The sequence below is a fragment of the Lipotes vexillifer genome, unplaced genomic scaffold, assembly GCF_000442215.2.
Source record: "Lipotes vexillifer unplaced genomic scaffold, Lipotes_vexillifer_v1.1 scaffold1288, whole genome shotgun sequence".
NCBI classification, from domain to species: domain Eukaryota; kingdom Metazoa; phylum Chordata; class Mammalia; order Artiodactyla; family Lipotidae; genus Lipotes; species Lipotes vexillifer.
The window spans coordinates 703338-729504 of NW_006776097.1; the positions used below are offsets into that span (position 1 = coordinate 703338).

At 36.4% G+C, this 26167-nt stretch overlaps 1 protein-coding gene across 2 annotated transcripts in view; it reads left to right on the forward strand.

Moving 5' to 3' along the window:
* Positions 1 to 26167, forward strand: part of CLOCK (clock circadian regulator) — a 90895-nt gene that overhangs the window by 57484 nt on the left and 7244 nt on the right. The window contains exons 9-20 of one of the 2 annotated variants that reach the window (XM_007450264.1): positions 1762 to 1875; positions 2011 to 2129; positions 3885 to 3967; positions 4180 to 4286; positions 6031 to 6178; positions 6745 to 6820; positions 15884 to 16025; positions 17791 to 17891; positions 18432 to 18521; positions 21502 to 21654; positions 22497 to 22706; positions 23446 to 23648. In XM_007450264.1, the coding sequence (XP_007450326.1) occupies positions 1762 to 1875; positions 2011 to 2129; positions 3885 to 3967; positions 4180 to 4286; positions 6031 to 6178; positions 6745 to 6820; positions 15884 to 16025; positions 17791 to 17891; positions 18432 to 18521; positions 21502 to 21654; positions 22497 to 22706; positions 23446 to 23648 (1546 nt within the window). Of the gene's footprint in view, positions 1 to 1761; positions 1876 to 2010; positions 2130 to 3884; positions 3968 to 4179; positions 4287 to 6030; positions 6179 to 6744; positions 6821 to 15883; positions 16026 to 17790; positions 17892 to 18431; positions 18522 to 21501; positions 21655 to 22496; positions 22707 to 23442; positions 23649 to 26167 lie in introns of both variants that reach the window. The other variant, XM_007450263.1, reaches the window with a different exon arrangement.

Consider the following 26167-nt stretch of genomic DNA (forward strand, 5'->3'; position numbering starts at 1 on the left):
CCGGGGCACGAACCCGTATCCCCTGCATCGGCAGGCGGACTCTCAACCACTGCGCCACCAGGGAGGCCCTGGTTTTTATTTTTTAACGTAGTGAGAAGTCAGTGCAAGGGGATTTGGGTGGTTTTGTGGTCTGAAAAGGAAGTCTCTCAAGTGGAAGATTTTGAAAAATAACCAGAGTGGAGATTAAAAGGATAGCAGTAGAAGTAAGGATGGAGAGGAAAGCATGCATTCGATTGTTGAGTGGATAAACCCAGTAGGACTTGGTGTTAGGCACAGGTGTCCAAACAACTAGGGATCATCAGTGGGGAAGATTTTAGGAGGAGGGTAGTTAGAGTTTGAACCTGTCGAGTTTGATGATAAACCCATTCATGATAATAACAGAAGAGTATGTGTTTGGTGCTGTGAGTGAAGAGAGGTGTTATTAGTCCTTGAGTGCTGAAATAATAATAATGAAAGTGATGTTAGTCTTAGAGTAATAGGCAAGGGTGAATCTGAGTGGGAAGAGTGTGGAGGCATGGAGAATCCATTTTTGCAGTTACCTAGATACAGGGTAATTTACATCTGTACTAACTTGGTGGTACTAGATGCTCATTTGGAAAAAATGACTCATGAGAGCTTCCTTGGTGAAATGAACAGCACATCCTATGACAGATTAGTTTGGGAACTGGTGATAGGACGAGAAGAGACCAAATTGATGTGATTTCTAACTAAGGAGTTAAGCATACATACATAGGACGAAGGGGAAGGAAAGCTGGCTTAGGAAGAAAGGGGGATAAATTCACTTTCAAATATTTTGAGTTTCAGTTACTGATGGGACAATCAGGTAGAGATGTTCTGAAATCAGATAGTGCTATGAGACTTGGTCTTATATAAAGTGTTAGAGTTGGGGAGAGAGATTTAGGAGTAAATAAGTGTGTCAGTGCTGATAAGTTTGTAAAGGATAATAGATTACAATCAAAAGAACTTTTTGGGCTTCCCTGGTGGCGCAGTGGTTAAAAGAACTTTTGTGATGCCCATAGTTTGAAGACTGATTAGCAGAAGAGATAGAAATAGTAAGGTAGGAAGGTAAGTTTCATACTATGGGAATGAAAACATGTGAATTTGAAGAAGAGGTAGAAACAGTGAGGAAAGACCATTGAGCTTAATACAGACGTGGGTGATTTTTAGAAGAGGAGTTTCTATAGAGGTGTGAGGGCAAAATCCACAATGCATAAAGTTAAGGGAGGTGAACATACGGAAGCTAGAGCACATAATGAAAAGGAAGGAGATCTGTGTTACTAAAAAGAGTAGCATGGAAAACTCTTTATATGTTTGAGATGGAAAGACCTGAACAACTTTAAAAGTAGAAAATAAGGAACCAAAGAAGAACATGTGTGGATGTTAAAGGAATGAATACCGTGGTGTGGCCCTGGTCCTAGAGAAGGAAGAGAGGAAAGACTGCTCAAGGTAGACATAAAAGTATTAACTTTGGAATAGGAAGCAAAACCTTTCTTTGAAATTAGAGTGAAGAATGAGAAGGAAGGACAAATAAAAATGGAGGAACATGGAGTGGCTTGTATCAGAAGATCTGTTTTCTTTATTAAGGACAAGGTGAGATCACCTAAAGAAACTGCTTTTATGGACTAAACAAAATGTTATTGAGGACCTCTGTTGGAGGAAATAATGATTGTAGACTTATACAACTGTTATAATCTTACTTTGTGTGATATATCATTCATTATGATAAATCACAAATATGTCATATTTTTTCTCTTATTTCAGCAAAAAATCAGTTAGAATTTTGTTGTCATATGCTTCGAGGAACAATAGACCCAAAGGAGCCATCTACTTATGAATATGTGAAATTTATAGGAAATTTCAAATCTTTAAACAGTGGTAAGTTAAAATTCTTCTTTTGCAATGTAATTTCACTTGGTATTCTTTTAAGCTCTTAAGGACAGATGTTTGAATATCAGTAAAAACTAGATTTTACTGGAGTAACTGTTGATACTTAGTTCCTTATTGTTTTAGTATCCACTTCAGCACACAATGGTTTTGAAGGAACAATACAACGCATACACAAGCCTGCTTATGAAGAGAGAGTTTGTTTTGTAGCTACTGTCAGATTAGCTACACCTCAGTTCATCAAGGTATGTTTCTAATTATATTTCGCAAAGGGGCTTCACTTTATATTATGAGAATTGCCTGTGTAATTTTTTTGTTGTTTCCAGATACTTCCTGTAAACATTGAAGTGGTAATGGCCATGAGACATTAAATATACATGATCATGATATTTTTGAAGCAAATAAAGAGTTATCAAGGCACTCATTAAATTATATAACTAATTTTTAAATGTATACCCTTTGTAGTTAACCAGTGGTTATGTATCCCCGTTGTCCTGCTTTTGTGCAAAATTTTAAGATGCTTTTTTTGTATGGTTCACAACTACATTAAAGGAGAAAAGCCAAAAATCTAGGTAAATTTAAAAGATTGGTTTTGAAATTTTCTTTTGAAATGCACAAGTGGCTTTTTACTGCCTTTCATGTACCTCTTCAGTTTTGAAATTCAGTTAAATAATTTATTTTTATATCCTGGGCCCAAGAAGCAGATGATTAGTAGGGAAGTGGGAAAATCAAAGACTTCAATCATTGGAAAGTGGCTAGAAATAAGCCAGGCTAAGATTTTAAATTTAGGGAAACACCATATTATAGGACAAAGTACTGAATTAGCAGTTAGAGGATCTTGAACCAGTCTCACTCTGCTTGTTTTGATCTTAATAGCAGTGGCTAAAATGTTTACTGAGTGCTTACCACATGCTGTATACTTTACATGAGTTATCTCATTTAATTCTTAAAAATGCTGGTATGATCACCATTTTATATATAAGGAAACTGTGGCCTTAGGGAAGTTAAGTTACTTGCCCAAAGTCACAGCTATTAAGCAGTAGAACTGAGATTGATTCTAATTCTTTTTCTCTCAAAGCCCAAACTCTTAATCACTACACTGTGCTACAGAAGGTTATTCAAGGACACAGAGGCAGGTTGGAATACATTGTTGAGTATGACTAGAGTCTAGGGTTACTGTGTGTGGAGGAGCGGATAGGGATGGTGAGAGATGATGTTAGAAAAGTAAGCAGATGCCGGCAATGAAATGTGCTTCTTTCTTTGTTGTTTGTTTCTCCTTGCTGAAGAGTGTAGATTTTATCCTGATGGAATGAGCAACCATTAAGGTTTTTAAGCAGGAAAGTTATACAGTCATATTTGAGTATTTATAAGGTAATTGTACCTTACAATAGAAGATGAGTTGAAGGACAGGGAGACTTGTTTGGGGAGACACTTTGGAAATAGTGTGAGCCAGTGATGGCAAGGGTCTACAGTCTAAGCTAAGACCCTGAAGCTGGATGGGATCGAACAGATTTCTTAAAAACTTAGAAGGTGAAATTTAAAGGATTTAATAGTGGCCATTTAGATGGTGAATGGTGAAAATGAGTGTATTGTGACTATCAGATTTCTAGACTTAATGGCATAACACAGGTATGCCTCTGTTAATGAGATGGAACATTGTGTAACTGGGTATGAGGAGTAAAGCAGTTAGTTTATTTTAGGACACGTTGAGTTTGTGATGTGCAGGAACAGCCAGACAGAAATACAGAACTCTAATTCAGGAGAGAGATCTGAATTCAGAATTAGGGTTTATAGGCATGTGAGTGAATAGAGAAATGTGTCGAGTGGAGAAGCCTGCATCTACTTATTGCCATATTCCTTGGTACTAGAAAATAAAAATGTGTTAAAAAAATGTTTAGGGAAAAGTTAGCTAAGAATGCCTTTTACAGCTAACAATGTTTGGGACTATGCTAAGGACACAGAAAAGTATTTCTAAATTTTAATTATTAATTTATTTGTAGGAAATGTGCACTGTTGAAGAACCTAATGAAGAGTTTACATCTAGACATAGTTTAGAATGGAAGTTTCTATTTCTAGATCACAGGTAACTCCCATTTTTAAATTCTGTAGAAAGATAATAATCATATTATAATTCTTGAAATTAATGGATTTCAAGGACAAACTTTTTCTCATCAGGACACTCAAACTCATTATCCATTATTTAAAAAATAAAGGTTCCTCCCAAAATTGATTTCTAGTTGAGTATTTTTTATTATGGAAAAATTAACAATATTGGTTGTTTTATATGTAATTTAGGGCACCACCCATAATAGGATATTTGCCATTTGAAGTTCTGGGAACATCAGGCTATGATTACTATCATGTGGATGACCTAGAAAATTTGGCAAAATGTCATGAGCACTGTAAGTAGATTTTAATATTTCTGGTGATAATAACTTTTTAATCTGTAAATAACTATCATATTAATAGAAGGTGGTGAAATACCAACTTAGAACCATTTTTGTATTTTTGAAATATATTGGAAATTTTTTCTTTGTATATATAGCTAATTCCGGTAGGAATCCTAGATCAAGTCTAAATTAAACTTCTTCCCATTCTACATATTTCAGTCTGTAGTGGTAAGTACAGTTTTATAATATGGCATCTAATAAATCTTGCTTTGAAGTATATAAGCTCTACATCTAGAGTAAGAGAAGTAGATTTGTTTGAAAGTTGTAATAGTATGTCAAAATATTAGAACACTATTTCATAAATTTTGATATCCAGGCCCAGGAGGTAGGGACACATTTAAAGAATCTCTTTTAGAAAACTCACAGTGAGTGCTTCATTAATGTTACCTGCTGTTGTTATATTAGCAGAAGGAACATTATCATCGCACTTTTTGCCCTGTTCTAAACAATTCACGTACATTATTCTCTATTTTTCATCATCACAGTTGTAGAAAGTAGGTACTACTATTATCTCCACAAGTAAACTGAGACGCAGAAAGGCTAACTAATTTACTTACAAGCCCATAACTCATTGGTGGCAGAGACAGGATTAGAGTCTAGCCCTGCCCCTTTACCACGTGCTATTCATTCCTTGTTTCAGAAGTTTGTTTTTAATAGGTTTTATTTGCTTCTCTGATCCTCCTCCCCAAATCCTTCCCTCCTGAGTGTCCTCTAAATTAGATATTTAAGATACTTTCATAATGTCTTAGGCCGGTCTCATAAACCTCTCTCTATGAAAATAAAGCATGTTATATAATATCATCAGCTATATGGAAGATTTTCAGAGTAAAGTCACTTCGCAAAAGAAACATTCCTCACTTCAAGTAATAATGGGCACTAAGCTCCATGATGTATTAAAAATATCTGACACCTCTATTAGCTAGCTGGGTAATTTTGGACAAGCAGTTTGAAGTATGTAGAACTTGGTTTCCTCATGAATAGAGAGAGCAAGCGATTCCTGTCCAGCATTTCCTAAGGTTTGTTGCATGAATGCCAGTCTATTAAAAATGAATTTTATGGTCAAGGAAAACTAGGTAACAGCTTATAATCAATCCCCATCTCCCCACCACCAGAATCTTGACATATATTAGCATACTCAAGGCTTTGAGAAGACCTGTTTAACAAATTTTCCCAAGTTAATTTAACCACAAAACCCATTTTTTGCTTAATATCATTAAAAGGCTTCCGAGCTTACAATCTACAGAGGATGTTTTGGGAAATACTGTATTGTCAGTTACTTTAAATAATTAAGTTTTCCAGATTTTGGTTAGTTAATCAGTTTAGAATTAAATGCCTCAAAGATGCTGTATTTGTGGGGGCCGGGAGGGTGGGTGGAGCTCAGGTGTGATTACTTATTGCTGTTGCCCTCAGTATGTCTTAGCAGGAGAAAGTCAGTATGTGAATAATTTATTCTGGAGTATTTGGAAATTTATTGTATGTGAAAAGTATTTAAGATCAGCAATAACTGGCTGTAAATTGGGCACTGTGGAAGATATGCTAATTGCTCTCTCTACAGAAAAGCATTTTCTTATAATTGATGTACTATATGTTATTGAAAAGCCAGAAGAAGAATTATATATATAGATATAAATGTGGGTGATACCTTTGGCTAAAAATCTAATAATATGAATCAAAACATATTTCTTTTTCTTCTTAGTAATGCAATACGGGAAAGGCAAATCATGTTACTATAGGTTCCTGACCAAAGGACAACAGTGGATTTGGCTTCAAACTCATTATTATATCACTTATCATCAGTGGAATTCAAGACCAGAGTTCATTGTTTGTACTCACACCGTAGTAAGGTAATAATTCTTTTTACAGAATTTCTGAATATAGAAACATCCATAATGATTCTGGAATGTAATTTTATGTATAACTTATTAATGAAGTACAAAGTGATTTTTTCACCATTTTTGATATATATTTCAATTTATTATTACATTTATTTATAGTCATTATATAGAAAGAAATACAGTACAGATATATAGAAATATATAATTCTTGACATAAATTTTATGGTTTAGAGCAGATGTTGTAACTGTCTTTTACATACCACAGTCAGTCATGTAAAAGGAGAACTGGAGTAGATAAAGCATACTCTTCCCTTATTTAATTCCTCTTACTTTAAGTTCTGTGTGGTTATGGATCATTTACAGTAGCACATAAAACTTTTGAGATATGTAGAAAAATGGAATTTGAACTAAGATATACACTGTATGTATATGTTTTAGGTTTTTGTGGTGCATAGAAAATAGTCTGGAATTTGTGATGAACAAATAAGACACATAACAAACACTGAATGGTTGCACCTCTGCAGTATTTTAAATGAATGATCAAACACTGAAATTCTATTTTTTACCATTTGTAGTTATGCAGAAGTTAGGGCTGAAAGACGACGAGAACTTGGCATTGAAGAGTCTCTTCCGGAGACAGCTGCTGACAAAGTATGTTATCCTACAGTTTGTTAAAATTATTTTTATTTCTTCCCAGTGAAAGACAAGACTCAACAAATATTTCATTTCCTTACTTGTGACAGGGTTATAACTATGCTTTACTATTTATTTTTATATTAAATTTAATATCTTACAACCTTGTGTGCTTCTAAAAAAGATTTGAAGGGCTGATATTTAGTGATAACTGTATGAGAGACATGTATGATCTCAGATTTAAACTAACATTTGTTACAGTGTGCTAGGCTCTGGCTACGTTTTTAAATAAATTACAAAATGTCATTTATTTCTCAGACATCCTTATCTGAGTAGGTGATATCTCCACTTTGAACATATTAAAACTGAGCTTAAAGACTCATGCCTGGCAAGTTACAGTCAGATTTTGAACTCTGGTTTCTCTTTTCATTGTATCAGGTAGGAGTGTAGTATATTAGCTACCTATTGCTGTGTAACAGAACTTAATGATGTAAAATAACACACATATATTATCTGATAGTTTCTGTGAGTCAAGAATCCAGACACAGTTTAGTTGGGCTCTCTGCTTCAGAATTGGTCATGAGGCACAACGTTTCAGCCCAGGGTCTCTCACAAGTCTGTAATCAGGGAGTCACTGCGGGCCACAGTCATCTCAAGGTTCAACCTAGGCAGAGTCTGTTTCCCAGCTCACTTAGTGGTTGTTGGAAGGATTGGGTTCCTAATGGGCAGTTAGACTGAGGGCCTTGGTGCCTTGCTGGCTGATGGCCAGAGGCAGTCCTCAGTTCCTTTCCAGGTGGCCCTTTCTATCAGAACAAGTATGCAAGAAGATCTAGGGAGAGAAAAATCCAGCAAGATTAAAGTCAGTCTTTTGTAACTTAATCACAGAAGTGATATCCCATCACTTTTGTCTGTTCTGTTGATTAGAAGTAAGTCACTAGACCCAGCCTACAGTAAAGGGGAGGGATTATACAAGGTTATGACCTGAAGGTAGGAATCATTATGAGCCATAACAGAAGTTGCCTACAACAAGTATTTTTGACCTGTAGAAAAACAAGTGGAATGAAAAGGTCAAGAATGTATATAAAAAAATGAGTTAAAATAGGCAGCATGCCAGGGGACAGAATGGGAGGATGTCATTCAGTCATTCAACAAACCTTGTTAAGTACCTTCCATGCACAGTGAAGAAAACCATCAACGAAATGAAAAGGAAATCTACTGAGTGGGAGAAGATATTTGCAGATGATATATCCAATAAGGGGTTAATATCCGAAATATATAGAGAACTCATGGGACTCAGTAACAAAAAAGAAGTCCAGTTAAAAAATGGGCAGACAACCTGAATAGACATTTTCCCACCAGGCACATGAAAAGATGCTCAACACCTTTCTAATCATCAGGGAAATGCAAATCAAAACCACAATAAGGTATCACCTCCTACCTGTCAAAATGGCTGTCATCAAAAAGACAGCAAACAACAAGTTTTGGCGAGGATATGGAGAAAAGAGAGCCCTCATGCACTGTTGGTGGGATTGTAAGTTGGTGTAGCCACTGTGGAAAACAGTATGGAGGTTCTTCAAAAAATTAAAAATAGGATGACCTCTCAGTTTCACTTCTGAGTATTTACCTGGAGAAAACAAAAACAGCCGAAAAGATTTATGCACCCATGTTCATGGCAGGATTAATTACAATAACCAAGATACAGAAGCAACCTAAGTAAAAATGTGGTACATATATACAGTGGAATACTTTGCAGCTGTAAAAAAACGAAATCTTGCTATTTGCAGCAGTATGGATGGATCTTGAGGGCATTATGCTAAGTGAAATAAGTCAGAGAAAGACAACTGATCTCACTTATACATAGAATTTAAAAAACAAAACAAATGAACAAACAAAACAGACCCATAGATACAGAGAACAAACTGGTGGTTTCCAGAGTGGGGCGGGGGGGCGTGTGGGCTGGGGCAAAATAGGTGAATGGGATTAAGAGGTACAGACTTCCAGTTGTAAAATGAGTAAGTCACGTAGGCATATGGTTAATAAAACTGTAATAGCTTTGTATGGGGACAGATGGGTACCAGACTTACCATGATATTCATATTTAAATGTTGAATCGCTATGTTGTACACCTGAAACTAACAATATTGTGCATCAACCATACTTCAGTTAAAAAAGAAGAGTGCCTTCCCTGTGTCAGGAAGTACTGGACATCGCTCTAGCTGCTGAGAATATGGCTGCTGCTCTCATGGGTCCCACATGAAAGAGTTTCTACAAAGAGGCTCTGCCTGCTTAGGGGAGGAAAATCCAGCATGTTTTTAGTGAAAGAAATTTTCTGAGGAAAGTGCTTAAATCTAGGGTTCCTTGAATAAGGACTATCATAGAAACCAAAGCAATACATCTAGAGATTGTTCCCTTTACTTCTTTTTTTCCCGTCATGCCCATGTCCAATCCTAGGAAATTCAGCTAGCCCTACTTACGAAATATACTCCAACTATGTCTACTTTCTCCCCACATAAATGTTACCACCATGATCCTCCTGAGTTTAGGGAAGATGTCCACTTGAGATATATTTTTCAGAAATGTCCATGTGTGGATGGTTTTAGTCAGGAATCTAAACATGGTCACCAAGGGAATGAGTGTAGAGAGAAAATGACCAGGCACTAAGCACTGGGGTACTCAACATTAAGATGTGAAGGGGTCAAGGAAGAACCAGTCACAGGAGACCAAGGAGAAATATCCACTGAGGTAGGAATAATACCAGGAAACTGAGTTGTCCTAAAAGCCAAGAAAAGAAAGTGAGCGTGTCAGTGAGGAGTCAACAGTCGGCTTTGTCAGGTTCTGCTGCAATAAGTTAAATTAGATGAGTACTGAGAATTGAGCATTCAGTTCAATAACATGTATTCATTGATCAGTAAGAACAGACCAGGTGGAATAGTAATATGAGGGAAAGCTTGATTAGAGTGGGTTTAGAAGAGGATTTTCTGAGACAAGGGGAATTAGAGATGGTGAGTAGGGAAGGGTTTTACTACAAAGAGGAGAGAAATCTGTCAATAATAGGAAGCACTGGGCTGAGAAGAAGCTTTTGCTTTTTAAGGTGGGAGAAATAATAGCATATTTGTATATGGACAAGAATGGTCTGAAGGAGAGAGAAAAATTGGTGATAGGAGAGAGCGGTAGAAATGCTAAAGAGCAGTGTTCTTGAGTAGGTGAAAGAAGATGGGATCTAGTGGACAAGTGAATGGATTAGGCTTAGCTAGCTAGAGGAGCAGATGATTTCAGCTACAGAAGGGGTTGGGAAACTGTGGCCGTTTGGCTTGATCTGGCCCTCTGCCTTGGTTTGTAACACCCACAAGCTACAAATATGTTTTTTACATGTTTTTAAGTGATTGAAAAAAAAAAATGTTTTGTGACACACAAAGATTATATCATCAGATTTCACAGCCACACTCAATCGTATACTGCATATGGCTACTTCTGGACTACAACAGTTGAATCGTTGTGACAGAGACTATGTGGCCCACAAAGCCTAAAATATTGATTCTCTGACCCTTAGAGAAAAGTGTGCTGGTCCCTGAATTACAGTAACATGAAGAAGGGTAGAATATGTGAGTATGTATGCTGGTAGGAAGGTTGATATAGTAGTGGAGCTGTGGCATTTCTCTACAGTGAAATAGGAAGTGGAGTTTGGGGTTTGAAAAGAGGGAAAAGTGTTGAATGGTTTTCTAGGAGAGTGAGAAAGTGAATGGACAAGGGAATTTTAGTCTGTTTGGCAGGCAGGATTAAGGGCTCATTGAGGGTCTTGATCATTTATTTAAAGAGAGAACAATGGTTACCATGTGTGTTTCTTCAGCCATGTTCAGCTGTGCAGGAACAGATGTGGAATAGGTTAATAATTGGGTTTCACCAGCACTGGTATTTTCCAAAGGGAGTATGGTGAAGGGAGATAGGGGCAAGGGAGTTGATGATAACACTCAAGGGTGTGTTTGTGATGATTAACCATGATTTTAAGCTGGTTAAAGAGGGAAGGGAAGACAAGAGTGATTATGAAAATGTGGTAGAATCGATGTCTTTTAGGTTCCACTGAAGGATTATTGGAGTTGGAATACGAAAGGGAATGAGGAAGAAATGGGGGAAAGGTGGTTAAAGAGTAGGATGTTTGAAACTGAGGTTATGGAATGCTTATTTTTATTGATTATGACAAGGTCTAGGGTTTAACTATAAGAATAAGTGACTGAGGACAAGTGGATGTCAGGGTCTTCATCAAGGAATAGAGAAGTCATGGTGTCAAATATGTGAATGTCGATAACCTAGGAATTAAGAATCAGTGAGGGCAACATCTAACGTCGTACTCAGCAGGAGAAAAGCTGAAAGCATTTCCTCTAAGATCAGGAACAAGACAAGGATGTCCACTCTCACCACTTTTATTCAACATAGTTTTGGAAGTCCTAGCCACGGCAGTCAGAGAAGAAAAAGAAATAAAAGGAATCCAGATTGGAAAAGAAGAAGTAAAACTGTCACTGTTTGCAAATGACATGATTCTATACATAGCAAATCCTAAAGATGCTTCCAGAAAACTGCTAGAGCTCATCAATGAATTCGGTAAAGTTGCAGGATACAAAATTAATACAATAAAATCTGTTGCATTTCTATACACTAACAACGAAAAACCAGAAAGATAAATTAAGGAAACAATTCCATTTACCATCGCATCAAAAAGAATAAAATACCTAGAAATAGACCTACCTAAGGAGGCAAAAGACCTGTACTCTGAAAACTATAAGATGCTGAAGAAAGAAATTGAAGGTGACACCAATGGATGAGAAGATATACCATGTTCTTGGATTGGAAGAATTGATATTGTCAAAATGACTGTACTACCCAAGACAATCTACAGATTGCAATGCAATCCCTATCAAATTACCAGTGGCATTTTTTGCAGATCTAGAACAAAAAATCTTTAAATTTGTATGGAAACACAAAAAACCCCCAATAGCCAAAGCAATCTTTTTTTAAAATTTATTTATTTATTTATTTATTTATTTACTTTTGGCTGCGTCAGGTCTCTGTTGCTGTGCGTGGGCTTTCTCTAGTTGCGGTGAGCTGGGGCTACTCTTCGTTGCTGTGTGCAGGCTTCTCATTGTGGTGTCTTCTTCTGTTGCGGAGCACAGTCTCTAGGCGCTCAGGCTTCAGTAGTTGTGGCGCGCGGGCTCAGTAGTTGTGGCTCGGAGGCTCTAGAGCGCAGGCTCAGTAGTTGTGGCGCACGGGCTTAGTAGCTCCATGGCATGTGGGCCCTTCCCGGACCAGGGCTTGAACCCATGTCCCCTGCATTGGCAGGCAGATTCTTCACCACTGAGCCACCAGAGAAGCCCCCAAAGCAATCTTGAGATGAAAAATGGAGCTGGAAGAATCAGTCTCCCTGGCTTCAGACTATACTATAAAGCTACAGTCATCAAAACAGTAAGGTACTGGCACAAAAACAGACTTTACAGATCAGTGGAACAGGATAGAAAGCCCAGAAATAAATCCACACACCTGTGGTCAATTAATCTGTGACAAGAGAAGGCAAGAATATACAATGGAGAAAAGACAGTTTCTTCAGTAAGTGGTGCTGGGAAAACTGGATAGCCACATGTAAAAGAATGAAATTAGAACATTCTCTAACAACATACACAAAAATAAACTCAAAATGGATTAAAGACCTAAATGTAAGACTGGATACCATAAGACTCTTAGAGGAAAACATAGGCAGAACACTCTTTGACATCAATCACAGCAATATCTTTTTGGATCCACCTTCTAGAGTAATGAAAATAAAAATTAAACAAATGGGACCTAATTAAACGTAAAAGCTTTTGCACAGCAAACAAAACCATAAACAAAATGAAAGGGCAGCCCACAGAATGGGAGAAAATATTTGCAAATGATGTAACCAACAAGGGGTTAATCTCTAAAATATACAGGTAGCTCATGCAGCTCAATACCAAAAAACAAACAAACAGCTCAACCAAAAAAATGGGCAGAAGATCTAAATAGACGTTTCTCCAAAGAAGACATGCAGATGGCCAGTAGGCATCTGAGAAGATGTTCAACATCTCTACTTATTAGAGAAATGCAAATCAAAACTACAATGAGGTATCACCTCACATGGGTCAGAATGGCCATCGTCAAAAAGTCTACAGGGCTTCCCTGGTGGCACAGTGGTTGAGAGTACGCCTGCCGATGCAGGGGACGCAGGTTCACGCCCCAGTCCGGGAAGATCCCACATGCTGCGGAGCGGCTGGGCCCATGAGCCATGGCCGCTGGGCCTGTGCGTCCGGAGCCTGTGCTCCACAACGGGAGAGGCCACAACAGTGAGAGGCCCGCGTACTGCAAAAAAAAAAAAAAGTCTACAAACGATAAATGCTGGAGTGAGTGTGGAGAAAAGGGAACCCTCCTACACTTCTGGTGGGAATGTAAACTGGTACAGCCACTATGGAGAACAGTATGGAGGTTCGTTAAAAAAACTAAAAATAAAATTACCATATAATCCACCAATCCCACTCCTGGGCATATATATGGAGAAAACCATAATTCGAAAAGATACATGCACCACAGTGTTCATTGCAGTACTATTTACAATAGCCAGGACATGGAACCAACATAAATATCCATCAACAGAGGAATGGATAAAGAAGATGTGGTACATATACATAATGGAATATTAGCCATAAGAAATAACTAAATAATACCATTTACAGCAACATGGTTGGACCTAGAGATTATCATACTGAATGAAGTAAGTCAGACAGAGAAAGACAAATATGATATCCCTCGTATGTGGAATCTAAAAAATGATACAAATGAACTTCTTTACAAAACAGAAGCAGACTCACAGACTTAGAGAACGGACTTGTGGTTACCAAAGGGGAAAGGTGGGTGGGAGGGATAAATTAGTATGCTGAGATTAACATATGCAGACTACTATGTATAAAATAGATGTTCAACAAGGACCTACTTCCCTCCACTATAATGAGGAGGAAAGAGAAGATGGTTATATTCATATACCTGGTATGTTAATAGGTAGAGTTACATATTTGGTGGTGGCAAGTATTCTCATCGATATAAGACAAAGCTATCAGTTGAGAGAGGGAGAAAGAAGTTTAGGAACAATGGGAAAGATATGGAGTAATTGAGAAGAGTAGGAAGATGAGCCCACTAGAAAACTTAACGTTTCTGCTTAGTGTTGAGTATCTTTCTTAGGTTGGCGTTCATTTTAGGTTGACTATAATTGTCTCCAAAGGAACAAGTGAGCTGGAAGACTAGGTAGGACAGGGATGGTTTAAAGTTAGATTTTAATTTGTGCTCTTAGAGGTGCTAGGGTATCTGGTAATGGCAAGGAGTAGAGACTGAACGCGGTAGAGTAGAGGAAAAAGTTTCTTGGAGACGAGGAGTTCCTAGAAAGCTGAGAGGCCAGGACAGGATATTGGATGAATCACCAATATGGATATTGAATTCTGGAGAAAGGTCAGAGTTGGTGCGAAGAAGATTTTGAGCAGTCAAATGCGGAGTGTTCCAAAGATGCTTTCCATGCCTTGTCTGTAAACCTAAGTGTCATCTTAATTCTGTTGGGTTTTTTTTTTCACTTTTTTTTTTTCTCATGTGGTGAAATATATGTAAAAAATTTACCATCTTAACCTATTTTAAGTATATAGTTGAGTGGTATTAAGTACATTCACACTGCTGTGCAAGCATCACCACCATCCATCACCAAAACTTTTTCATCTTTCCAAACTGAAACTCCATACCCATCAAACAGTAACTCCCCATTCCCTCCTCCCTCCAGCCCCTGGCAGCCACCAATCTACTTCTGACTCTGTGAATTTGATTCCTATAGGTACCTCATGTAAGTGGAATCATACAGTATTTGTCTGTATGTGACTGGCTTATTTCACTTGGCATAATGTCCTCAAGGTTCATCCATATTGTAGCATGTGTCAGCATTTCCTTTTAAAGGCTGAGTAATATTCCGTTATGTATATACCACATTATGTTTATTCATTCATCCATCAATGGACACTTGAGTTGCATCCATCTTTTGGCTATTGTGATTAATGCTGCTATGAACATGGCTGTACAAATATGTGTTTGAGTACCTGCTTTCAGTTCTTTTGAGGATATACCCAGAAATGAAATTTCTGGATCATATGGTAATTCTATATTTAATTTTTTTAGGAGCTGTTATTACTGTTTCCCATAGTAGCTGCACTGTTTTATTTTATACATTCTTGTCAGCACTGCACAAGGGTTCCAATTTCTTCATATCCTCACCAACACTGGTTATTTTCTGTTTTTTTTAATAATAGCCATCTTGACTGAAGTGGTATTTCTTGGTTTTGATTTGCATTTCCCTAATGATTAGTGATATTAAGCATCTTTTCATGTGTTTGCTGCTTATATATCTTTAGAGAAATGTCTCTGCAAGACTTTTGCCCATTTTTTAACTGGATTTTTTGTGGCAGGTATTTTTGGGTTTTGTTTTTTGGGTTTCTTTGTTTGTTTTTGTTTTGCTTTTGTTTTTGTGCTGTTGAGTGGTAGGAGCTCTTTATATAGTCTGGGTATTAATTCCTTATCAAATAAATGACTTACAAATGTTTTCTCCCATTCCTTGGTGCCTTTCCACTTTGTTTATAGTGTCCTTTGATACACTTCTGTTGCCTGTGCTTTTAGTGTCATATCCAAGAAATCATTGCCCAATCGAATGTTATAAAGCTTTTCCCTTTATTTTTTCCTAAAAGTTTTATAGTTTTAGTTCTTAACGTTTAGATCTTTGATCCGCTTTGAGTTAACTTTTATATACGGTATAAGGTTAAGAGTCCAGCTTCATTCCTTTGCATCTGTTGTTTCTTTAAATAGAGAATGAAACCAAAACTTTCTGGCTATTAAAATTTTTTTTTTCATTTCTTTACCTAATATTGCACAGGTACACTTCCCTTGCTATGGGGTAAAAACTGATTTTGGGGAGGAGGAATTAGAAAGCAATATTGCTAATTTGGGAACTCTGAACTGAGCCACAAGAAAACATTTATTTTACTCTTGTCTCCTTAGAGCCAAGATTCTGGGTCTGATAATCGTATAAATACAGTCAGTCTCAAGGAAGCATTGGAAAGGTTTGATCACAGCCCAACTCCTTCTGCTTCCTCCCGGAGTTCAAGAAAATCATCTCACACTGCAGTCTCAGACCCTTCCTGTGAGTACCCTAGCTTGAAAGCAGACTTCCTTTAAAGAGAGTCCTTCTAAATTGTTTATGTTGCCGGTATCGGCATTTTTCATCGACTGCCACTTTCAAATGATAAGTGTTACATTTCTGAAATACACTAACCTTTTCAGTGAGCAAGAGGCACATTGCTCATATTTAGCAAAGAGTTAAGTTTATAAAGTAGCCAATAAAATATGTAGGTAGTAATATTGGTCTTGTTAAGTTATTTTTAATCATCCCTCAAAAAGAAAGCAAAACTATTACAGTAATTCCTTTTTTATTGGTAGAGCCAGTAAGTAGTGTTCTTTGAGTTTGCTTTTTGAAAGTGCTTTGTGTGTATCTTGTCTTTATGAAGACTTACATAATTGTCATTAAATTAATATCCTTTTTAATTTTTGAAAAAGAGTCTTGCACCTTTGTTTCTCATATAATGAAAAAGGGAGTTGTCTGAACTACTCAACATTGTGGGTAGAACATCAAAAGAGGTTAAATATAGAAATTTCTGAGATCATAGAAAAAAAATTTTCCCCTATTATAGCTATTTCTTCCTTTCAAAAAACAAATTATTTTACTGTGGTAAGAACACCTAAAATGAGATCTACCCTCTTAAATTTTTAAGTGTACAGTACATTATTGTTGACTATAGGTATAACGTTGTACTGCAGATCTAGAGCTTATTCATTGTGCTTATCTGAAACTTTATGCCCATTAATTAATAATTCCCCATTCCCTGACTCCTGGCCATTGGCAGTCACCATTGTGCTCTTTGATTCAATGAATTTGACTATTTCAGATACCTCATATAATGGAGTCATGCAGTACTTGTCTTTTTCTGTCACTGGCTTATTTCACTTAGCATAATGGCCTCAAGCTTCATCCAAGCCACAAATTGCAGAATGTCTTTCCTTTTCCAGGTTGAATAGTAGTATTTCACTGTATGTATACACCACATTTTGTTAATCCGTTCATCTGTCAGTAGACATTTAGATTGTTTCCATACCTTGGCTATTATGAATAGTGCTGCAGTGAGCCTTGGAATGCTAATATCTCTTTGAGATGCTGATCTCAATTCTTTTGCATAAATACCCAGAAGTGGGATTTTTAGATCATATATGGCAGTTCTAATTTTAATTTTTTTGAGAAGCATCCATACTGTTTCTACAGTGTCTGCAACATTTCCCATCCCCACCAACGGTGTGCAAGGGTTCCAGTTTCTCCACGTGCTTACCGACACTTGTCTTCAGATTTTTTTTTGAACAGTTGATAAGCTGTTTTTTTTTTTTAATTGAAGTATAGTTGATTAACAGTGTGATATTTTTGATAATAGCCATCCTGACAGGTAGAGGTGGTTTTGATTTGCATTTGTGGTTTTGATTTGCATTTCCCTGATGATTAGTGACGTTGAATATTATTTCATATATCGGCTGGCCATCTCTATGTCTATTTTGGATAAATATCTGTGCAAGTCCTTAGGCCATTTTTTAATTGAGTTATTGGTTTTTTTTTACTATTGAGTTATAGGAGTAGTAACCATTTTTATATTTGAAGTTTTCCTATTTCAGATATTTTCTTTGTCCTTAAAAAAGAAGTGATTAAAATAAATCATCTTGTTGTCATAGACTTCACTTTTATTGCATAACTTAGAAAAATAACTCAAAAACCACGTTTATTCACTGAAATGCATTTTGAGATTGATCTTTGAAAATTATATTTTATAAAGTACTAATGCTATTCTGTTTTTGTTGACCAACCTTAGCTACACCTACAAAGATCCCAACGGATACTAGCACTCCTCCCAGACAGCATTTACCAGCTCATGAAAAGATGGCACAAAGGAGGTCATCATTTAGTAGTCAGGTAAACTCTTCAGGTAGTATTCTTCTGAATAAAGATGTATTAAAGGGGAAAAAAAGCATCATCTGAATCTTCAGAAATTCATTTATTCATTATCCCTTTCTATGAAATTCAAAATAGTTGTTGATACATTACACTTACTCAAGACCTTCATTTTTCTGTGAAGAGTAGTTGTCAAACACACCAGAGTCCTTGTGATTATTTTTCAGGTGAACTGTTAGATTTTGTTTTTTCAGTTATGGAAGACTGATAATTTAGAGCCATTTTATATCTAATTTCAAATACCAATCACTTTCAGTAAAGTCCAGCCGGCTTTTCTTGGGAGCGCATGCAAGGTAATGTGGCAGGTGCCTTGAAAGACAAAAAGATAAATAGGGAATAGGCATTTCCAGCTTAGAGGGGGAAGACATGCCTATACTCAGCTAAAAAAGTATGAGGCTAATTGTAATTCAGTTATGAAGGTGCCACGGTGATATTTCTGGTGGAAGTACTCATTTATGGGAATGATTGTCACCCCAGTGTTATTTTTTATTTTGCTTCTAGTCCATAAATTCCCAGTCTGTTGGTCAGTCATTAACACAGCCAGTGATGTCTCAAGCTGCAAATTTACCAGTTCCACAAGGCATGTCCCAGGTATTTCTGTTTGTTTCAGTTAAGTATTTTAAAATTATAAATTGTTTTTGAGTTACTAGAGATTTTTAAAAGTACATACTTACAGGTGCAGTAAATCTCAACTGTGGGCATTTAGAATATCTGGGGATTTTTTGATTGTCAGTGATATTGGGGTACCACTGGCCCTTTAGTCAGCAAGGACCAGGGATGCTAATTGTCTTTTAGGGTGTGTGACAGTTTTGCCCAACAAAAAACTATCCTGTTTAATCCCTATTGAGAAACAGTGTAGGCAGAAAGATATTAAAGATGAGATGTAGCTGTTCATTTTGTTCTTCTTATGGATAGTGGAAGAATTGAGTAATTTTATTCATATATTCATTCATTTGTTTATATACAGGACATTTATTGAGTTCCTTGTATTATCAGATATTGCAGGTGCTGGCAGTAAATATATCTGTACTAAGAGACTTTATTACATCTAGAGGGAAGGACAGTTAACTACAATACAATGTACGATAGTCTATGCTCAGGGTCTGAAGTCTTGATATGTGAGCACATTAGATGGACCCTTAATGCAGCCTGAGGAAGTGAAAGAGAACTTCCTGGAAGAATTGTTACTTGGACTGAGTCCCAGAGGAGGCTTAAAGATAAAAACTAGCAAGACAAAGGAGAGGTATTGCAAAAGTGACACTTTTGATTATAACTTCACAACTTGTAATCTATGACTGCACTCATTCAGTGCCTCAGACACGTTAAAAATACTACTAAGTTGTGCTAAAAAGAATCCAAAAGTTTCTGTTCTGTTTGGTGTTAAAGATATCTTAACAGTATCTTAATTTCAAATAATGGTAGTTAGCAATAGGTAAAAACAATGTTTTTCTAAAAATACCCTTATCATATGTGGTTATTTAAATTATATATATATATAACTATAGCTATTATGTATTATGACACTTGTACAAATATATTGGCAGTGCTATAAATTACCTAAATGTCATAATCTTGACTTTTAGCAACATATAATTGTGTAAGGTATTTATAACAGCACTGTATTATTAAATAGTATCTGGAGTTGCAGTAGTTTTTATCAGCACTGAGTCCTCAAAAGTTTTTTATTCTGAAGGGTAACAATTTTTATGTAAATATTTGACATATTTTCAATATTATTAGTTCATTGATCTCAAGATACTGAATAAGTATTTCTTAACATTGTAAAGGAATATTTTCATGAAATAAATAGTATCGACTATGTCAAAAATGTTAATAAGTATTCGAATCTCGTATTTCATTCAGTGATAAAGCCAAGCACTCTGCCTCTTAGTTCTGTGATTTTGTTTCCCATTATTCTGCTTTCTGTGTTTATTTTTATTTTCATATTTGTATTTAATAGAAATCCTTTAAGTGGTGACAATGTAATGTTTACCTAAAGGTATAAATAACTTTAGTTAGGATAAAATATATTTGTATGACATAAATATAAAATTTCAAATAATGAAAAATTAAGGCATGCAGGTATTAAACTTGTAATGTTTTCTCACACCTAGTGTAATCTAATGTATGATTTGATCTGGTATTGTCAACTTCAGAAGTCAGTTGTAGACTTTGAAAAGTAATATTCAGTGTTCTCAATACAAACTTTTGAAGATAGAGTAAAAAAGCTTTTGGGGGGCATTTCTCACTTTTACATGAATTGTAGGAGACTATTTTAAGATTAAGACAGATTTCCAATACAGTGAAATTCTTTCTGCTCTTACACTGTATCCTGTGCAGAATATTCCTGGAATTAAGTAAACGAGCTTAAGTGGTGAATCAACAAATGTGACTAAGTTTCAAGCAGTAGTAAATAGAAGCTGCCTACTGTAACTCAGGTGAAACAGAGAAATAAGTAAGATTGAAAACCTTATTTACTCTGTAGGTAGAATATCTATGCTTTCATTCATGTATGCATGCATTCATTTATAATCACTTAGTCTTTAAAAGCCTAGGTTTTGTAATTGTCTGAGAACAATTGCATGGTTGGTTATCTGTCAGCTTTGTACAACTTTCTAATGTCAGATTTTTATAACTTATTATAACTTTCTAATGCACAAAGAGGACATTCTAGGGATGACAGTTTGATGTGAACAACTCTAGGTGCAGGCTACTTTTTCAGTTGTTAAAGAGCAGAAATGAAGTTCAGTGACTTGTTCTAGCAAGTGGTAGTGCCGCAATCGGAACGTAGGTCTTCTAAAGCCAGTGTTATTAATTCATCTTGTAATCGGTCAAGATCTAGTCAGAAGCTAGACCAGAAATTTGAACAGGGGTAGTATAACAAATTACTGGTAACAGGGATTAACTACCGAAAGCAGTTAAAAGAATTCAAAAGAATACAGGGAAAACAGGTGTAGAGAGCAGCCACTAAATGTAAGTGAAAGGGAGAGTAGCCAAGGGGTAGCAACTTGGAAGACCCCCTCGACCCTCCTGAACTCCTGCTCTTCCAGGCCAGGCTGAGACTCAGACCCCATTAGGCAGGTGTGGTTGTAGCCACTGGATGGTACACACATTCACGGAGGTGCCACAGACTAGGGCTGGAGAGCAAGAAGCCACTTGCTGGGGTACCAGTAACATTTGCTGGGGAGCTGCCCACTAGGATGCCAGTGAGACTTGCTGGAATGCCACCTGCTGGAGTGCTGATGACACTCACTAGGATGCTACCCATTGGCATAAAAACAAGAAGGAAAAGCACCAGAACCAGAAAGATAGGCACCTCACTTTGCAGTATCCCTCCAGCATCGTCACTGACAGGACTGCTTGTGCCTGCTGACTACGGAGATAATATTTATAGGGTCCAGCTCCAGTATCACAAAGCCGAGCAAAGATAGGTGAATTAGGAGTTGAGGGCAATACATTAATAACTGGCATAACATTCTTAGCTCATGATGTACTGCTTATGTTTCACATTTTACAGTTATGAGAAGTGATTGTAAAATATGTTACACTTTTTCCATCCACAATACTTAAGTTTCAGTTCTCAGCTCAGTTAGGAGCCATGCAGCATCTGAAAGACCAGTTGGAGCAACGGACTCGGATGATAGAGGCAAACATTCATCGGCAACAAGAAGAACTAAGAAAAATTCAAGAGCAGCTTCAGATGGTCCATGGTCAAGGGCTTCAGGTAAGTTATTACATTTGAATTCAAGCAAAGCATGCTATTTGCATTTTGGCTTCTTAGGAAATTGACTTTTCTTAATTAAAAGTGAGATGCAAAAGATACATTTCCTCAGTTTAGTTCAATAAATACTCATTGGTTATTTACTCAATAGGATTGTATTAACAGTCTCTAAAGATGATTCATTCCTAAGAGTGTTTCCATCAGCATCCTAGTTTCTCCAGATTAGAGTCATCTTTTAGCAGGCTAATGTTTAGTAAGCTTTAAACCCATAATGTCAAAATAACTTTACATAGACTTTTAGGTACATGTAGGTACAGAATTTATGAATCAATCATCAATCATTTTTTAAAAAACATACTAGTAGGTGTGATTCAAATTAGTCTCATTTGGTCAACCAACAAGGCCACTCTAAAGTTATGTCTATCCAAGGAGACTAGGACTTTGGTAAAAGGAAACTTTAAGTGAAGTCTACTTCTATCTAATGCCGTGAATTATAAATGATGAGTGATGCAGAGCTGCCAGTCCACAGACCCTTGAGTAGCTCTGAGTTAGGGTAACGCTAGCTGATATAATAATCCCCAACATGGAAAAATGTCAAACAAGTGGAGGTTTTGAAATTTATAACGCTTTTTCTGACAATTAGAAACATGATAGGGTTAGGGTGACTGGAAGAATGAAAATGAGTATCATGTTTTATTCAGTAATTATTTATTGCTCAGTGTTCATTCAGAATGACTTAATCTTCTTGTTTGCGTTTTAAACTTAATTTTTAGCTGTTTTTTTTCTAATGCTCTCATTCTTTTTAACTTAAAAAGATCATTTCAATGTAATCTTTCTTTTTAAAGATGTTTTTACAACAGTCAACCCCTGGATTGAATTTTGGTTCTGTTCAACTTTCTTCTGGAAATTCATCTAATATCCAGCAGCTTGCACCTATAAATATGCAAAGCCAGGTTGTTCAGACTAACCAAATTCAAAGTGGAATGAATACTGGACACATTGGCACAACTCAGCACATGATACAACAGCAGACTTTACAAAGTACATCAAGTCAGGTAACGTTATCGAGTACAGTGGGCTGTGGAGTGTTCAGTGATTGAAATGTATGGTGTTGCTAAAACAAAAATAAAGCTTCATCTTGAACAATACCATATTTAAAACTTTACTAGTAATCATTAGAAACTATAGTATTGAGAGTGATAATTAAAATATTTTGAGCAAAATTGTTCTTAATTGTTGAACATTGAATGCTTTCAGTATTTTGACATTTAAAAATTTTGCAGTTTGCTTAAAATGAACATACGGACAAGTTCTGTGTGTTAAAAAAAAAAAAAAAAGAGTTTGACTTGCAAGTGTCTGACTAGGACATATGTTACCATAGGTGAAGAATGTATTGTTAGGGCAGTGATGGCTTAATCAACATTCTAGGAAATTTTGGTAATTGGTGTGCATCTGTGATTATAAATCTCAAGATTTCAAATGAAATATATAAAAATGTGTAATGTCAGTCACCTACTTTGGGTGTTTGAAGAAATTCTTCATATATATTTCATATCATCCCTGTTAAGATCATGCTCCTTTTCAAAAGTCATAGCTTACCTTCCAGCAAGATACTGAAGGCGAATTCATTCTCAATGACTACAAGTTATTCCTTGATTTCTCCCAGAGTAATATGTTCTGCCACTTCTTTTTCTGTCATGTCAACTATTGTTAGAATGATGAGTAGTAGAATCATACTTCCTGAATATATTTTTTTCAGGTAATCTATCTGTAAAATCTTCTCTTTTCTAGCAGAATCAACAGAATGTACTGAGCGGGCACAGTCAGCAAACATCTCCTCCCAGTCAGACACAGAGCACTCTTACAGCCCCACTGTATAACACTATGGTGATTTCTCAGCCGACGGCCGGAAGCATGGTCCAGATTCCATCTAGTATGCCACAAAACAGTTCCCAGAGTGCTGCAGTAACTACATTCACTCAGGACAGACAGATAAGGTAGTGGTCATATTTCATTAGTCATTCCAAAGCTGTAAATTGTTTGATTAAAAAACAATACTTTGGGCCTTCCCTGGTGGCACAGTGGTTGAGAGTCCGCCTGCCGATGCAGGGGACACGGGTTCGTGCCCAGGTCTGGGAAGATCCCACATGCCGCAGAGCGGCTGGGCCTGTGAGCCATGGCCACTGAGCCTGTGCACCCGGAGCCTGTGCTCCGCAATGGGAGAGGCCACAACAGTGAGAGGCCCGCGTACCGCAAAAAAAAAAAAGAAAAACCCCAAAACAACAATACTTTGATCTTTAAAAATGTGATTTTAATTTGTTGCTCACTCTTGAATTTGAAATAAAAACACAGAATGTATCCAGTACCGCAAAAAAAAAGAAAAACCCCAAAACAACAATACTTTGATCTTTAAAAATGTGATTTTAATTTGTTGCTCACTCTTGAATTTGAAATAAAAACACAGAATGTATCCATTGTTTACGGACTTTATAATAAAAGAGTAACAACAAGTTTTGTTTTGTTCAGAAATGTGCTAACAAATATTGTAGGATCCAAATTCTACAGCACACTGTTACACAAGTTTTATAATAGGGTTTGTCTATATCACTGTAAAACTTTTATCATTTCAGTACAGATGCTGGTGAGTTGTCAGTGTAGTAACAATGGTTAGGGGGTTTGCTACCATAGTTTATATGTGTTATGGAGTAAGAGTAGCTCACCTTTCTTGAGTTGTGTTAAGTACTGTACTACATGCTCAAAATATATTATCTCATTTAATTTTTATTTTTTAAAAAAATAGGTGTTAGGGTCTTTTATTTCCCAGGTAAGAATAAAGTGAGTTTTTAATAATTTGGTCAAGGGTCTATAGCTGTTAACGGAGTGAAGAAGGGTATCTGAATTCAAGCCGGGGTGTCTGATTTCAAACCTCACGTGCTTTAACATATACTATGCTAAAGTTCTGTGGGCACTTCTAGAAAAACCGCCATCTGTGACTTATTTTAGTCATCCAAATAGCTGACTTAGAAACAAATATTATGAAGAAATACCCTTTTCGAATATTAGGAAGGAATCTTTCAACAACTATAGGATTTCTAGTCTTAATTATATTTTAAATACATTTTATTTTTGACTTATTTTAGTACAATATAAGTAGGCTGCTGCTTTTATAATAAAACCTTGCTGTTGTATTAGACTGTGTAATAGATTTTATTAAAGTCCTATTAATTTCCAGAGAGTAAAGAAGCTGCAGGATTGCAGAAGCAATAAGAGCAGAAAGAAACTCAGTTCCTTCAAGTTAAAAAGTCCAGCTTTCAGCTTTGACTTCTGAAAGGAAGTATTATGAATATGCTCCACAGAAATATAGAGGACTAATTTTAAAGCCCGAGGGAAAATCCGTTAACATAGAATGTTGACATGTATTTGGGAGGACACAATTTAGCAATTATTTGTAGACAACTGTTTTTTGAAGGGGGAAAAACATACTTCAGCAAACATTTGAGTGCCTACTTAGATGAGTATGGTGCATTCTTTATCCCAGGACAAAGATCAGACTAGTCAAAGCCATAGAAAGGTAAATAATCAGTATTGTTTGATGTGATAAATCCTTACTAGGTCTTTAGAAAGGAGGAAGTGAGCAGTTTTATGGGTTGAGGCAAGCAGGTGAAGAGAGGAGTGTGGTCAGGGAAAGCTTCAGGGAGGAGATACTTGACCTGAGTCTTAAAGAGCTTGGCTTTGGATATGCATGTGGCAGGGAGTCCAGGAGGGTGTTCTAGGCAAAGGTAGGAGTATATACAAAGCCACAGAAGTTAAGCCAAAGTAGATTGCAGACTCTTTTAGTGCCAGAGAGGGATGAGGTAGTCTCATAGTTTACCAGTGGGCAGTTGGACAATTCAGATACTAATTACTTTTAAGATTACAGAGAAATTAGTGCTTAGCATTTCTATGATTAAGCCACTTTGTAATGTTGTTTCTTTGTGCTTTCTTTATAGGTAAATTTTTTACTATATATGTTTTTGCATTAAATAATGCATTTGGTCCTGAAGTATATAATATACAGTATTTTATTTTTAAGATTTGGAATGGATTCACAATAGATTTATTTTGTCTTGTGGAGCATGTAAAGAATGTATATGTGCTAAGTTTAATCGTAGTTATGTGCTTTGAGCATTTTGTAATTGCAGCTGTGTCATGCTAAATCGATGGTAGAGTCATGTCTCAATTTCCTCACTGTGATGACCAGTGTTGGAAACTAACTTCATCTCACAGAAAAGGCAGATAGAAATAATATTGTTCCCTGAAGAGGCATCGTTTTTTTGTTGTTGTCCTTTTATTAAAGACTGTGGAAGAAGGAAGGTGGGTGGGAGGGAATATTAGTGAATTGTAACACAGTGGGTACTCTGCTCCTTGATAAATTTATAAATTGAGTGTATTTCTGTGTACTGTTAGGATGTCATTTAGTTTTGAATTATGTTTATAAGATACAGCTTGCAATGTAAACATCTGTAAACCTAGAGAC